Consider the following 17,273-nt stretch of genomic DNA (forward strand, 5'->3'; position numbering starts at 1 on the left):
ATGTTTATGTGGATGATTGAGTTATACATAGATTCTTTTTTCAGATCATTGGAATCATCTCGTTGTAATTTGTGCCAATTCGAATACTTTAATCTAAGATTCATACATCCGCTCTAAGAAAACCTATGGAAAATAATTGATAAAAGAGTAACATTTTATTAGGGTCCTTTAAATGAGGAAATGAGTAAATTAGAATCAATGGTTTTGGCTAAAGTTTACTATTTTTTTCCAGTTTTGTTGAGAAGATGGATAAAACCTAGTGATCCAGGATAAATTTCTTTATCGTGAACATTGAATGATGGCATTGTGTTGTGGATCTGGTGAAAGAAGTGTAGAACACTTGGAGCGGCTCCCAGTAAAAAATTTCTTGTTTGTTCCCTTTTTAATCGGATGGAAACTATGTGTAGAGCAAACTAATGCCTAACTCCTTGCCATATTTTTACCGTCTAATTTAACCCTAAATTCTAACGGTACCGATGAACGTTGTAAAAGTGTCAAAACATCAAATGGGGTAAGTGAAGTTTTTCCTTATGATTCTCTATTGAAGTCTTCAATTGGTCAACTTTCAAAATTGCAAAATTTTTAGTTGGGTGAAACCCATGTGTAAAAAAGGAAACGAAAATGCCAACTGCTTGCCACATGTTAACCATGTGATTTAACCATAAACCCTAATGATAGCAATGATATTACCAAATTTCTAAACATGAAAATTTTACATTATAACTTTTTAAGTTTTAAGGATATGATTACAAAGTGTCAAAATATAAGGAGCAAGTAAAGTTTTCCCTTTATCTTTCTTTATTAAAGTCTCCAATTGGTCGGCTTCCAAAATTGCAAATTTTTTAACTAGATGGAACTTATGTGTAAAATAGCAAACCAGAATGCCAACTGCCTACCATATATTTACTATTTGATTTAACCATAAACCGTAACGGTAGCAATGACATTGCAAAATTTTTAAACATGAAAATCCAACGTTACAAAACATCAAGTATATAATTGGACAAGTGTGAAAACATCAAGGAGGTAAGTACTAAATAGCCCACTCATATAGTAAATTACTAAGCTATCCCCAATCTAGGGATAAAGTGAAAGTTTATTTAGTTTAGACAAAGTGCTGTGATTTTTGTCTCAACCATGTCGCCTTTTGACAAAATATAAGCAAAGGTCAAGATTATCCAAGTGGTCAAATACACATTAGGGCATAAATTCGAATCCTGCAGTGAGAATGTATGCATGATTAGTGTAAACCATCATAAATCCACTGATGTCCTAAAAAAACTAAGTCAGGCTATGAGCCTATAGTTCAACCGAACTTGAGAAAACGCATCTGGTTCCACCATCTAAGCCAATTATTTATCAAAAAGAAAAAGAAAAAAAGATAAACCTTTGACATCATCCATCACCCACACCTCCTTTTCTTTTTTCAATACTTGGGCAGGTGGTAGGATATTGAACCTTTGGCAGATGACCTGCTTTGTAGATAACCAATTGAATTACCATATGTAAATAACGAATGTTCCGCATGCTGATAAAACTATTTTTGATTGCAACAGGTAGAAAGAGCAACTATATTATGATTAAGATCTCTATACACGGCTTAATAAAACCATCTATCTGAAATCCCCCATTCTTTCCTGTACATCTCCCTAACATGAAGTAAATCAACCACCTGTATTTACAGGTACTTACATATCCCACCAAATATAGTCAGCGAAGACAGAAGCTTCCTTTTGTTCCACGGCAATCGGCTCCTCTTCAACAATCAGCAACACCACTACCAGTCTACCAGCCACCATTCTTTTTATCTACACCACCAGCACCTACTCTAATAATTACAATTTTCACAATTGATGAACCTGTTGGTCATAGATATTAGAAGCTATGATAGGTGAAATGATCCTTGTCCTTCTGTTATGGCATATAAGAGCTTTTCTTTCATCCTCTCCTGGAACAAACACAAACACACACACAAAAAAAATAAGGAAAAATAAATTTTTGTTATGCTATTCTTAGCGGTTCGAATGAAAATGAATGCGAGAAACTTCTAGAATGCTATTCTACAGCAGTTCCGGTGAAAATGTAAGCTCGAAATCCAAGAGTTACTTTTGAAGAGTAAGCTGGTAGCTTAAGATAATTTGCACATGTCATCACACTAGGTAGGTCTGCGTCAGCCCAGTTGCTACAATGCTGTATAAACAGCCCGGACAATAAAGAAACAATCAGATAATAACTATAAGGAAGAGCAAAAGATAAATTGAGCAAATGAGGTGTCGCTGGTACTAACTTTTCGTACAATAGTCAACTTTGGACTGAGAGAGGCTAAACCTCCTGGAGGAAGCCTAGGTGCCCCAGTAACAAACTGCAGAAATGCTCGTCGCTGTCCATGGTCAAATTCTTGTATAATTTCCAGCAACTGAAATTGCAGAACATGTGAGTGATTTTCTACATTACGGATGCATATGTTGATTTAATAAATAAATAAAAGGATGGAGTAAGAACACCGACATTGACAATGGGAGGACTGCTAGCTGTGTATCCATGATCAAACTTGATATGATCCAGGAGCTCATTGAACTGTTTAAAAGAATATGTTAAGACTTGGTAAAAATAATCAATACCCCAAGTAATTAGAGAAAAATTTAAGAGAGAAGAAACATACAGCCCAAGAATCACGTTCTCCACATAGTAAACGCTCTAGTTCCTCTTCAGTAAAAATCTGAAGATGTTCAATGGGGAAAACCTGAAAAACCAAATACAAAACCATTCACAAAATCAATTATCATATCGGTCATAAAACATGAATAAAAGATTTATTTGAAATTTGTATTGGAAGTGGGTAAATTCAACTCAACTAAAAAGGGGACCAAGAAAATACTTTAAGATGACAATCTCAATTGCCAGAACTTGGCTTGGAAGTGACAGAAGTAAACAAGTTTAACAGAGAATATGAACTACTGCCATATCTAAATTGAAATTCTAGGCTAAATTGGAATTCTAGTTTCAATGCTTTCAGGTCACCTTCTGTTACTTTGTGCATACAATAGAAACTGCAGTACTAAAAGAATATATGTCGAGCATTGGCTATGAAGGAGTTCAAATAGAAGTTTGGTTCTGAAGTGACAGGAGTAAATAAGCTGACCAGAGAATATAAACAACAACAGTGTAAAACTGAAGGTCGAGGACAAAATTGGGATTTCTCCTGCAATCAATTGGCTCCATTTACAGCTTATGTAGCACTTGAGAATCAATCATGGACATGAGGGCATCATACAAATTGAAGCCATCACCATAACAGATGTCAAAATATCAATTTCTGAAAGGACATGATGCTGTTTCAAATCTTTTGAGCGTGTAAGTCGATTTTTCCCAGGATGATAGAAATTCATATAGGCTGTGTTTGGCAATGAAATAGAAAAAGGGAGTAGAATGGAACTGTAGCAGATTTGATTGATATGAGAGAAAAAAGTAAGAATATTTTGTATAAAAAAATGAAAAAATTTGTTTTGTAGTGATTTTTTTATTTGAATAATAATAAAAAGTTATTAATATGATGTAAAAAGTAACAATGTTGGGGTTAATTTTGAGAAGAATTTTTTAGGTTTTTGAGTTAGGTCCGGTCCGGCCCTTTTCCAATCACAGCCATAAAGATTCAAGCATGTCTTTTTCACTCAAGGAAAACAGAAATTTCAGTCATTGAATTAATCAGAAAACATGAAAAGATCTTTTAGTTTTGGCAGGTGGATTGTCAAAGGATTAAATATACAGTCCTGCCTACTTCATCAAAAGAAGGGTACAGACCTGGTTAAATCCAGATTTAAAAGCTTCCACCTGTCTGGAAATTCCAGCATTTATAGTTGCATCAACAATGAGCGAAAGATATTCCTCCAAGTTTCTCATATTAACCTAGTAAAACAACAGGGATAACATCAGTTAAGCTCGTACCTCGTCAATTGAAAGATCACGAAAAAATAAAAGCAATCATATTGAGGTGTGCATTATTACCATTTCATGATCAGGCCCAGAAGCAAGTACATAATCAGGATACCCAGGAAGAGTAAAATCAAGGCAAAGATCCTCAATTCTGGTATCCCGAAAGCATAAGTCGAATTCAGGTGGTGAATTTTCTTCATTAATAGTTTCCAGAAACATTTTTCTATTAACAAGAGCCTGAAACTCTAGCAATGTCCTACCGAGCTCAGGATCAAATGACTGGATGTCATACAAAGTAAGTTCCTAGAAAAAATTGAAACAAATAATAAATAAATAATTAGACCAAAGCTTGAATAATAACTATCATGCTAATTAACATGACAAGCCTACATACAGTTTCATTAATAGTACTTAGAATTAGAAGGTACCTGGCCAAGGATAATTTTGTAGAAGGCTTCGGAGAAATGCAGATCCAAGACCCTTCCATCTTGAAGAGACTTTGCAACTACTTGGCCCAAAAGGACAAACTTTTTGATTACTTCGTAAAATTTTTCATTGGATGCATTCAACGTAGATGGCCATGGGCATGGGAAAAGTCCAAAAGGTGACACAAGAATTCCCATATCCTCAACCTGCAAACTTGTCCTGGAGGCAAATGCCTCCTCCCTCCACATTCCTAGGCCAGACTTCTGGAACTCATGACTAACCAGGGTATAAAATTCCAATGTCGGACCAAGACCAGTACCAACTTCTTCACTGTATTCAATTTCAATAGGCACTTTATGACGGGCATGCATGTCCATCATTTGTGCAGCAGAGGCCAGAATCTGGTTGCGGAAAACTAAAAATTTCTTACGCGGCGAGCTGCCAGAGCTGGGTCGCCTGTCACTTGTGGCTCCTGAATTGCTTTGAGACAATTGATGAGATTGAACTTGCAATTGACCAAATGCTGCTAACCGGAAGTACTTGCACCTTGCCTCAAAACTAAACAAAAAAGGGCACGAAGCCATTAACTGCTTACACCAAGAAGGCATACCACCAGGGGACACAGACAGAGAGTCCCGCATCTGCTGTTCTAGTTTTTCTGTCAACTTACTGCTTACAAACTCATTCTGTGGCACTGAAGGAACTCTCACCTTCAGACTATCCAAGTTATCAATTTTACCTTCAGCAAAAGCACATATTCTTTCACGAGACAGCAGATGAAATGTAATCCTGTGCAAGCGTTCCAAGCTTTTGAGCAGAAATAATATATCATAAGTAGAACTTGACCTCTCCAAGTCAGAAGTGAGTTCACAAGCAAACATGCTAGAGAAAAATGGAGTGTATTGAATATATGCCCCGACTTTATCTGATACACAGAAATTTTGGTCTGACTGAAGACATTCTTGAGAATCACCTTGTATAGGTTCTGCAGCTCTTTTATATGTTAATGTGTAAACTTGACTCCACAATTTTGCACCAGTAATAAATTCATGTTCTCTCATTTGTTTTTGGAGAATCACTTGGTATAGTGTCAATGTCTGATCCAGCTGTTGTCCTTCAAGGTAAAATACCAGTTTTTGTGAAGCACCTTCATCACTACAAGATGCAGGATGCTGCATTTCCATACTGGCATCTGGTTCCAAAGGAAGTTGTATTTCTTGCTCTGTAGATTGCTGTTACACAACACACAAACAGACATTTAAAAACAGTGATGCTACCTTGGTGCTAAAGGAGAAGAAGAATGACCCTTAAAATGGAAATTAGCAGGTCAAGCCAGAGACAAGAAAAATATGAAATACCAATTATTCAGTAGCTTACACAAATTACACCAACAGCATTGCCAGCCCCAAGTCAGATGATGAAAAGTTTTGTTCAGTGCAGAAAAAGCATATAACAACAAATCCATAATCATAATTCCAAAGAGGAAAGTCATAGTTATATAGCCAACACCGTTTAGTATAAAGACAAGGCAAATGTCAGCCGCATAAAAACAAACCGATGATGAAGGAGAATCAACTAAGATCAACTAAAAGTATAAGTTTCATGCAAAAAAGTTCTGCCAGGTTTAGTCTATCTTACATTGACTGCTTGTTCAGGACCAGGCTGAGACAAGTTCGCATTATCCTCCTGCAGAGAAGTATAACTCAATAATAAATAAATAATTAAAGATTCATAAACTCCAAGTAAATCAGGAAATTCCCTATCCCTTTGAAGAAAGAACCAAATAAAACAAATCAGAAGCTTTCTTGTCTCTAGAAGAGTCAAGTTAGCTTAAGCCAATTCATAAACCATAAGAAAAATAACCTGCATATTAGGCAAATCTGTAGATATACTGTCAGGATCCATGGCATCTGGACTTTCTCCTGGACTAGTTCTTGCATTTGATGGTAAGTCAAGTGGTAAACTCTCTGTTTGGCCCTTAGAGCAACTGGGTGGATTAATGTTCTCATTTCTTTTAATATTAACTTTAGGCCACAGAAATCCTTCAATGGCATCTAAAGAGGAAAAAGGGTCAACAGTCTGAACATCTTCAGAATACGCACAAATGCAAGTCTCCCCCTCTCCTCGCACAAAACGAACTTTTAGACACGGATGTAATGCACGTCGTCCATTTGGGATCATAGCATATGAGTTCCTTTGCTTGGATCCATGACTCAAAATAACAGGGAAATTTTCCAAAGAAGATAGTGCACTTTGTAATTTTTGTATCAGCACAAATAGAGGTAATTCCACAAAATGGGGCTCTGAAGAAGACAAGAATAGCCTTGCAAACACCTCAAATCGTTTTTCTACAACAAAGAAATTACCATTCCCCACCTGAGCCTTACCCTTTTCTCCAAGGTACTGGCCATTGGATAAGTAATTCAGCAACGATCTCACAATCCCGCTTTCAATAAACTCAAAAGTGGAAATGGGTTCTCTTCCATTAAGACTTGCCATAATTTGAAGCAATATATGATAGAACCTCTCTTCATGCTGAGCAGAAGCATCATTACCGATGGTCATGTTAACCAAATCACTTAAAGTAGTAGAAAAAGTTCTCAGCTTTTGAAGAATATCAGTTACTCCTTTCTCAGAGTCACATAAATTTGGTGCAAAGTAATTAGTCCTTATGTGCTTTGCGAGATTGTGAACTGAATCCTTTTCAAGCTTGCAACTACCAGCTTCTGATGCTGTAGGAGATTGGCCAGTAGCAAAAGCATAACATAAGCATCTTAGAACCTCCTTTGAAGCTGACTTCTGACTAGAGTCAAATGACAACTGGATGCCACTGAACACTGGAAACATCAACTGCGAACAATTTTCTTGTGTTAACAGTGCATCAATAGCAAAAAAGACGCCTTCCTTGATAAAGGAGTTCAGGAAAATATCAGAAAGCTTTTGCAAGATCATCTCCGCAATCTGTAGAGCTACTAACAGCACATGCAGATCCTTTCGAGTGAATACTCCAGCTAAAAAACTGCCAATTGGACAGAAAAATTTTAGCTCCAAAGAAAATAATATTAGGATTGGCTACTGTAAAGACAAGAAAGCCTTGTTCACCTTGAAATGTTGGCATTCTTCAGCAATTCAAGAAGCATATCAGATTTGCTGAAATAAACTAACTTGTTGATAACAGATAGACAGCCATAGCAAACATATAAATTTGCACCAGAATTAACCACCTGTATAGAGGGTGAAGGAAATATTACAAATCCATGCAAGGGGAGAAAAAACAGTCTCAACTGCTATATACCAGAAAACCAACCTGGATCAACAAGGGAAGTACATCCATCCCAAATTTTTGCAGAAGACTGGAGCTATTAACTAAAAATGATTCCTTATCTGACACCTGTTGAACATCTGGATCTCTAGCTGAAGTAGGTAGAAGCTCATAAAGCAACTTAAGAACTTCATAAACCTGAGAATGGAAAAATAGCAATAACACCACCATTCCTTTCCCTCTAATAATATAGAACCCATGAATTAAATTTCATGATTCACATCCAATATTTTAAAATAGTAAATGAATCTAAAATAATGACGATTTCACAGTCAAGAATGAAAAAAAAAAAAAAAAAAAAAAGAGAGAGAGAGAGAGAGAGAGAGAGAGAGAGAAAACCCCTCTATGAAATTGAAAAGTAATCAATGAACAAAAAAACCAACCTATCATCACAATCTTTGCCCCAGAATTTACAGAAAACTATTATATCAAATTTTATATTGTAGATAATCCTGGGATCCTCTCAATAGCTCATATTCCAAATTCCACTGACGCAGAAATCTTAATTCCATTTACTTATATTATGCATGTGACTTATTAATAGCTACCACAATCAGTGTTTCTGTAGCCATGCTCATAGAGTAGGGTAAAAGCTTTCTAGATTTCACTAAATTATGTATAGAAGATTGGAATTTATTAATTAGATTGGACCCACTTAACTCCTTAAAACATCTAACCATTATATCCACAGCTAGGAATAATTCTGCACTTAACAAAAGCACCAAGGGAGTGATCATATCAGCTGTCCATAATCCTTTCGTAGTGGTAGTTCTTGCATTAATAAATTTTTTAAAAAAAAATAAAGGCCATCAATTTGCATATTGGAAATGTAAATGTGACACAGGTCCAGATGTGGAGTTTGCAGAACCACACTCGTTCAGAGGAAAAATGCATGGGTCTCGAACAAAAATATTTAGCAAGGGTTAAGGGGTTTGCATAGCAGTTCCAACCAGGTCCTCATTTGACCATTTGACAAATGCAAGGAAACTTTTCCTCATAAGAATGCATTTATGAACATACACCAAAACCTGAAAAGTTGAAAAACAAGCATCTAAATGTAATCTTTGTAAATGCCCTCTTACCTCTTTATATCTTACTGAAACAGGAATACGTAAAAGGTCTATTTGATTTTGTGCCACTTCTTACCTCCAGAGACACAAGAACTCTTTTTTTTTTTACTAGAGACTTCGGTACATAGTTGGAAAACATGCACCTAAAAGGAATCATTGTCATCAAACTCTCTGCAAAATCTAAAACTAACAACCATGTTTTTCTCCAGTCCAATTTAATAATAGTTTCTCCTAAAACATTCATAACCAATCATGAATGCATATAAAAAATAATTATCTAGATCTCTTACATGCCTAGAGGAGGATATTTAAGGCACATAAAAGTAGGAAAGCTCAATTTTTTCTTTTCCATTATCATGAATAAAAATTGATATTCTAAGGATTCAACCAACTTTGTCACCATAAGAGACAAAATAGAGTTGTATAGACAAAGGATAAACCTGATTGCAATGGCCATCCACCATATGAGGAGAAGTCATTCCATGTGAGAGGTCATAAGTGGATAATATATCCTTCAATATGCTGCTTATATTGAGCTCATATAGAGTTCTGAAGGCTACAAATGAACCAGAAGAAAGTTTGGTAAGTATCCCAATCAGACCCTGCCAAACCAAAATGAAAGAGTCAGATCACTCCAGGAAAGAAGTAATATATGGAAGAATGGTTTCAGAAGCAAGATTAAAAAATATTTGCCTACTTTATAAATAGGTTGGGATATAGTGATTCGGCTATTCAAGTCAATAAGATGTATGACTTGATGAATCAGCTCGTGCTTACAAAGTTCATCCAGCAACTCAGAAGACTCACTTACTCGCTCCACTATTTTAATCAAGCAAGTAGCAACATATTCGACAAGCTGTGAATATAAAACATAAAAATAAGTTGGCAGATCAGAAAAAAGACTTCAAAGTATGAATGAACAGAAAAATAATTTCTTTAAAAAAAAAAAAAAAAAAAAAAAAAGAACACTACAACATCCATGCCTGTCTATCCTCGTACTGAAGAAGATTGCACAATATGGGAACAGCTTCCATGAAAGGTGAAGGACATTCAGAAGGAAGTTTCTTACATATGTTCACCACAGTGGAAAGAGCAACTCTCTGATGCAAGTAGAAAAAAGTTATACATCATGTATAGAACCATCACGTAAACACAATCGTAAAAAGCACCATATTTCCAAATAAAAACATGTCACATATTGGCTTGCCTGTACAGTTGTTGAGAAGAAGTCAATATAATTAAGGACAGCCATAATTGCCCCGCCCTGTAAGCAAGCAAGTGGTTGCTCCCGTGAAATCTTCTCCAATGCTTGCATACACTACAAGAAATCAGAGAGGATAACCTGTAGGTTCCCATATAACAACAATATTTCCTTGTATAAAACAAGGTCCAGGATATTATATAATCAATCATATATAACTACATTACCTGTTCAGCAACATCCGAGTACTCAATAGCCATTAATCTTTGGCAAAGAGCAGGAACTGCATCATGCCGAATTAGGAAATTCGAAGATCGTGGATACACATCACATATATAAGTTATAGCCCTTATAGCTAGTAACATTATTTCCGGGTTAGTCTCGTGCTTTGCGAGGTTTACAAGAAGCGGTGACAATGAGTCTGAAACCATGCCTGAGAGTGAATCCTCTGTACAAAATGACAACACCTCGCATAACTCAGTGAGGGCAGCCACTTGCCCAGAAGGCCCAGTTTCCTCACTCAAACTTGTTAAAATCCTCTTGAATTTCCCATGATCACCAGATGATCTCTGTCTCTGATAATCACGATACTGACGAAGATTGATGTGTCTTTGCTCCGCATCATCAGAATCACAAGACCCATATGCTGAGTCCCTCTCAGGTTCTCCTTCCGATCGGCTTGAGGCCGAAGCAGATGAAGAAGTTTCCATGTCATTGTCATGGGTTTCATGTGTAGAATTTGAGGAGTTCATATGGGTCTGAACCGATGAGTTCGATGAACTCGGCCTGAAATCCAATGAACTACATGCCCGCTTATCGGCTGGCAATTCATCAATCATCTCGGTGCGCTTTTGGCCACGATTACCCATTTACTGATCAATCTCTAAACTTTTCAACGCAGAGAATAAATAGCCACCCTGTTCAATACCTTCATTAGATGAAAGCATAGATAGTCATTCTCATAAAATTCAAAACCCCTACAAAATTTTATCATCAGAACTATAAACCCCCAAAAAAGAAAGAAAAAACCATAACTCCAGTCTCCAGCTCAATTAAAATTCAGTATTTCCAACTTGAAACTTTCCTTAGATTAAGACAGCAGAAATTAGCATTCTCAGTAACACAGAATTCCCAAACCTAAAAGTAATCGTCAGTAATGCGAGTTGTGTTTGTATATTACACCACTAATTCCGTACCATACAAGGAACAACCTCATGAGAGCAGAATAATTTGAATAATAATCCGAAACATACAAAGACTCAGTTTTGTTCCCATATAACCAAAAAACCCCTCAAAATAAATAACTCCTACCAAAAACAAACACGATCAACTCCAAATCATTTAAGCATTACAACAAATACATACGTGTGTATATATGTATTATATATACATATAAAAAATAAAAAGAAAATGAAAAAGTAGAGATACATACAAACAATTTCACAGGTGAAAGCGAAAAGGAAATTTAAGATCAACCAAAAGAGAATGATACAACTTTATGAAAAAAAGAGAGAATTTTGATGATTTTACGGTACCCAGTAACAGTTCTTTCAATCGGTCTTCAGGAGTTGAAGACCAATATTTCTATGGAAATCCACCGCAATTCAGGGCTTGTGCTTCTTCTTCTTCTTTCTTCGCCTTGGTCTACTCCTCTGGCTCCACAATTAAATTAAGGTCTCTGATCGTGAATCCGTGATGGTGATGATGATGATGATGATGAGGAGGAGGCACAAGGCATGAGTGTATGTATGTAAGCGTGGGGGTGCGGGTGGAGAGGATTTTATATATATGTATATATATATATATGGAATGTATATATAATGGAGGATTTAGTTAAGCTTCTAATACTGGCATATATTTGTACTGTGTGTGTGAGGTGCATTTTTGTTGATGTGGGGTCAGGTAATGGCCGTAGAAAAGTGGCGTCTTTAGTATCATGACGCGATTTGAACCGTTCGATTAGGGGGAGAGTCTGTTCGCACGGCCTTTTCATGTTTTGGGCCTTCGGGCTGGCCAAGCCCAACTCCTTGATGGTCACTGCCCTTTTGGGCCCTCCGGTCTGGCCCTCGTACCATTTGCTTTTATTATTATTATTATGGAGCTAGGGTTTTCTTGTTACCTTTTGTTAGAGGAAGTTTTTCAGGATACGATCCTGCGAGTGCCATATTCATCACCAACAACTAATGTGCAAACAGAAGCCTACTCTATAAAAGATTAAGATGATACCACCTTTGATTTTTTTATTGAAAAGGAGAGTGATGATTTATTTATTACTTCAATCCACCTTCAAAAAATGTTTTAAATTCTTAAATTGCTTTACAATTTCATTGTATTTTATTTCCTTATTCAAATAGAGACTATACTCCTCCCCAACTGCTTGGGCAGTTGGGTTTAGGGTAGTTTGAGTTTGAATTTGCGATTTCAAAAAGTATAATTAAAAATAATAATTTAAAAATGTGATTTTGATAAAATCGCAATTTAGCCTTTTAAATCGTAATATAACCTTTAAAGTTGTATGTTTTCAAAAAAACACATCATTATTTACGATTTAAAAACGCATATTTTATGCTTTTTCAAATCACAATTTTTTAAAAATGCAATGCTAAACAATTCATTTTTCTATGATTTTGTTTAAAATCACACTACTTTTTTGTTTATGAAATCGTAATGTCAAAACGCACCATATAGAGAACCACTTAATTCCAATAATTTTGGGCATTTTACATTTATAAAATGATGCAATGGAGTTCAACTAGGAGACTAAGGAGAGAGTTCATTTTATGATTTATATATATATATATATCATCATCATGCACATGCATGACATCATATATGCCGTTAAATACAACAAAATACAATTTTAACCATAAAATATATCTTCCTTCATTTAAAATTGAAAAAATCCTATTCCAAAGTCCATCCCTTTTATCTTTATTTTCATTTAGTTTGTTTAGGAGTCTTCAATTCAGTTTTATTAGGAATCCTCTTAACAGTTTTATTAATTAAGAGATTGGTTAGGAGCAGGATTTATCTTGACGTTTTTAAATAGAATTAGGAACTCACCATGAAGTCAAACAAGGGATCAATGGATGATGTACACTTTGGGTCTGTTTGAGCTTCTGATTTTAAAACAATTTTTAAATATACAATATGAAAGTGCGATTCTTAAAAACACAAGTAAGCATTTTGTAAAATTACAATTTAGCATTTAAAATTATGTATTTTTAAAAATACACTATTTGTAAAAATGCATATTTTTTTTATATTTTAATATTGCAATTTTTTAAAACACCCTCTTAAACCATATATGTTATCTATGATTTGGTTCGAAATCGCAATACCAAACCCTCTCTTTTGCTTATTTGGTGATATTGAAATACGAAGGATGAGAAAAGTTACGTACATTCCCACTTTTTAACGGTATCTAAGAATGATGGGAATTCCTTAGCCTATTAGTGTTAGCCACTTAATTTCTATTGATGTCTTAGTGGTGTGAGTGTTAAGTTATGGCTTGGTCGGTCTTGAGGGAGCGTATGCAGTTCCTATCGACCTTTTTAATTAAAAATAAAAAATAAAAATAAAAATAATAATAATAATAATTTTGAGTACCACGTCGAGAAAAGAATGCATATAAAAATGTAAAAATAAGAATGTAAGATTGTAATTGTTTTAATTGTTTCTTTAGGTGTGATGGGGAGACTCCATTTTTTGGCATCTCCTTTGCATGAGAATAGTGGATCGGGAGGAATTGCCCATCAATTTTTTTTTTGAAATCCTTACCCTTGAATTTTATCCAATGGTCTACAAGTCACCATGTGTCCTATTAACTAAAAAATAATATTTTATTATTTAAATTTTAAAAACAAATAAAAAACAAAATAAATAAAAAAGTAAGAAAAAAGTATGTGGCCATCCCAGCTAAAATTTGTTTTCAAAATTTTTGAGTTTGACCCGAGAGGGTGACCGAACCCAAGAGCCGGTTGGGGGTGGCCGAAGCCACCCCTTAGGCCATGAAAGTGGCTTCGGCCATCCAATTTTTTTGGGTTTGGCCCGAGGCGCTATGTTTCAGTTGCGGTGGGGTGGCCTACCATCTTATACTTTGGTTTTTTTTTTAATTTAATTTTGTTTTATATTTATTTCTAAAATTTAAATAATAAAATATTACTTTTTTAATTAATAAAACAAATGACAATTTGTAGACTTTTAGGGGGTGTTTGGTAAATGGGATGGCCTAAACACTGTAGTTGATATAGATTGATATGAAAAAAAGTAAGAATGTTTGGTATAAAAAAATGAAAAAGTGGTATGAAAAAAGTGAAAAAGTTTTATTTTGTAGTGATTTTTTTATTTGAATAATAATAAAAAGTGAATAATTTGATATTAAAAGTGAAAAAGTTAAAATGTTTTGATGTTGATTTTTTTGAGAAGCGGTGATAAATAGTATTTGGGCCAATCCCATCCTTATTACCAAACAAATCCTTAAATATAATTCAAGAATCAAGGGTCAAAATTTAAAAATAAAATAAAATAAAAACTGATGTGAAATTTCCCCACTGCTGGGGATCCCAACGCCAGAATAGTGAGGCTTTGATTTGTGCAGAGTGTCTGCATCAGAGAATTAAGAAGATTGCCAGAAAAACCTCGAAAAAATCAATCGATTCAATGCATTTCTTTTCAAACTTGTCCAATATTTTGCCTTGATGGACAGCACTTGAAGCCCCGTAAGCTCAGCTGAGCAGACTGGGCAATGGACAGAATATGGGGCAACCAAAGCTGCTGCCCCGAACAGTGAAAGCTGGTCTCTCTAACATCAACTGTACAATTATATATATATATATATATATAAACTCATATCTTCGAGCAAAGGCATAGGTAGCAAAAAGACATAAACTGAGCACCTTTTTATACCATATTAGGCTAGGTTTATTAGGCTTATGGGGTAGGTTTGCCCTTGTTTAGAAAACAACAAGCTATTTACAATATACTGTTTATAATTGATGAAAGACAAAAATAAATATAATAATTAGTACAAAAGGTAAAAAAAACTTATTTTGTAGTAATTTTTTTATTTAAATAATAATAAAAAATATATGGTATGATATAAAAAGTAAATTATGTAATATAAAAAATGAGAATGTTTTGATGTTAATTTTTTAAAAAAATGAGATGAATACCGTATTAGTGTTTGGTGTTGTTTGCCAAACACCACCATTATGTTGTAACACCTTTTTAAGTCTCATCAAAATTATATATTTTTTTGTTATTTTGATGAGACAATTTAACAAAAATGGTTTAAATCTTTACATTTTATAGTTAAAATAATGAGGCTGCTAGGGTACTTTTAAAAAATAGATAATTAAAATAAATAAAAAATTATACTTTTGATTATTTTGGTGAGTAAAATTTTGTGAGCCTGCTAAGAATGCATTTAGGGACAAAGTTTTCCTCAGAAAACTTTGTCCTGCTCTTAGCATAAGTGGGCTAACCCTAACCATATTAGGGTTATGATATTATTTCAATAAGAGTCTCTTGATGACTTAGCCTTAAAAAAACATTGTAATCCTCTCTAAAATGAGGTATGATAGGAATAACATAATGCTTTCGTGACCGACACCCATAACAACCTACTCTATCAACACTGATTCGATGGTAGACTTTTCTTTTTTGGCGGATCTATTCACCTATTAGTATTTGAATCTAACTCATAAGTTGTCCTCTCTGTGACTCGAATCCCTTGATATGGTAGCTAACTTACAAATTTTGGGTAGAATTCACCCTTGAAAAATCGGCTTGCAAGAAAAAAATGTCCGAGAGCTTATATGCACATAATCAATATTAGACTTAACTCATGTGAGACACTAATATCATAACATTTAACTTTTCTCATAACCTAATTTATCGCTTACAAGAGCAGGAGTAAATAAATTTAAAAATTTAAACTTATAAAAAGTGATAAATTTAATTAATATTTTAATATGTTCTATCAAATCAAATATGAATGAAAGAAGTAGTAAAAAAGATAGGAGATAAGCATATATTGAAGTTTATCTCTTTTAGGGCATAACGTATGGAGAAAGGAAGCGGTAAGATAGGTACACCATACTTTTGCTCCAGCAAAAGTAGAGGAAATTGACGCCAAAAAAGTAACTTAATAATTGACGTAGGAAAAGCACCCAATCTCTGCAAAACTCAACCCTTTCTACTATAATATACAAAATACAAGGCAGCTGTGTCAAACCACGAAAAGGCCAAATGAAAATGAAAAGAAATAGCAGCTTCTTGTCATGAACACAGAAGAAAAAATTATTTAAAAAAAGAAAAGGTTCATGCATCCTTGCTAATTAGCAAGGAGTCTAAGGGTCTATTTGGGCTTACATTTGAAGAGTTTAAAAGTATTTTTAACACTTAAAAAGTTTGTTTAAAGAAAAAAAATATTCGTTTGGGATTGCGTTTGATGAGCTTACAAGTGATTTTAACATTCAAAAAGTCCATTTAAAAAAAAAATATTCGTTTGGTAACAAAATTAAAAGTGTCTTTAACTTAAATACTCTATTTCTCAAACACAATTTCAAATAAGTTATAAGTTCTACGCTTGTAAAAAGCAGTAAAAACATGGCCTTATTAAACCCTAGCTAGTAAACAGCAGCAAAGAATAAAGAAAACTAATAAGAGTATATCCCTTTTATTTCCCTTCCAAAAGAGAGTTTAAACTTGGCCTCCAAGCCTCTAAAAAGAGAAGTCAAAAAGATGCAGAAAACAAGTAGGGGCGGGTCCCATTGTTTTATCCATTGGTGCGTTGGTGGGAATTCATGATAACTAATAAAAAGTGCAATTCTCTTTTTTTTTTTTTTTTTTTTTAACACATTCTATCAAATACTCTACTTTCTTTTAATTATTATTCCTCTTCTTCCTTTTTATTATATTCCTCCAAAAACCCTATTGGACATTGTGAAAGAAAAAGAGAGAGGGAGAGAAAAGATAAAAGAGGAAGAATAAAGTTTATTGTAGAAAAAATTATGTTATTTTACATGGTCCGTAGCGAATCAACTAGAATTTGTTGATCGGGGGACGACATGGACGTGAGCGGCGGTTAGGGGTGGGTATCGGTTTGGTTCATTTCGATATAGTCATTTTCGGTCGGTTAACCGAAATTGTTGGTCAAATCAGTTAATTCACCGATTACATTTTGATAATGATTTATTTCGAGAGTTTCGGTTAAATGGTTATTTTGGTTATTTGTGGGCTTTTTTAATTGGGCCAAAAATTGAATGTTTTGGGCTCCCAAATTGTTTTTTTTTTTTTTTGCTAAAATAGCTTATTG

The 17,273-nt window shown here is 34.5% G+C and overlaps 1 protein-coding gene across 2 annotated transcripts; it reads right to left on the bottom strand.

Annotated features, from left to right (window-relative positions):
* Window positions 1-1,526: 1,526 nt before the first annotated feature.
* On the bottom strand, window positions 1,527-11,730 carry UPL4 (ubiquitin-protein ligase 4). Of its 2 annotated transcripts, none has more exons than XM_059606395.2 (18): window positions 11,488-11,730; window positions 10,180-10,869; window positions 9,959-10,069; window positions 9,735-9,851; window positions 9,449-9,607; window positions 9,192-9,353; window positions 7,667-7,819; window positions 7,462-7,583; window positions 6,223-7,378; window positions 5,998-6,045; window positions 4,362-5,591; window positions 4,006-4,236; window positions 3,802-3,906; window positions 2,663-2,743; window positions 2,509-2,577; window positions 2,288-2,416; window positions 2,107-2,190; window positions 1,527-1,948 (listed from the first exon to the last, which is right to left on the bottom strand). In XM_059606395.2, exons 2-18 carry the CDS (start codon window positions 10,819-10,821, stop codon window positions 1,883-1,885), a joined length of 4,665 nt encoding a protein of 1,554 aa, XP_059462378.2. In that variant the 5' UTR covers window positions 10,822-10,869; window positions 11,488-11,730; the 3' UTR covers window positions 1,527-1,882. The 2 variants fall into 2 exon arrangements, with proteins under 2 accessions (XP_059462378.2, XP_059462377.2); XM_059606394.2 differs by having other exon boundaries at window positions 10,180-10,880.
* Window positions 11,731-17,273: the final 5,543 nt, after the last annotated feature.

The sequence above is a fragment of the Corylus avellana genome, chromosome 10 (genome assembly GCF_965113065.1).
Source record: "Corylus avellana chromosome 10, dhCorAvel1.hap1.2, whole genome shotgun sequence".
NCBI classification, from domain to species: Eukaryota; Viridiplantae; Streptophyta; class Magnoliopsida; order Fagales; family Betulaceae; genus Corylus; species Corylus avellana.

Coding starts and splice junctions, on each gene's coding strand:
- UPL4 (XM_059606395.2), bottom strand. CDS start 10,821: ATGGGTAATCGTGGCCAAAAGCGCACCGAGATGATTGATGAATTGCCA. Junction 7,584..7,666: donor TACTTCCCTTGTTGATCCAG/GTTGGTTTTCTG, acceptor CCCTCTATACAG/GTGGTTAATTCTGGTGCAAA. Junction 3,907..4,005: donor CTGGGCCTGATCATGAAATG/GTAATAATGCAC, acceptor TTGTTTTACTAG/GTTAATATGAGAAACTTGGA.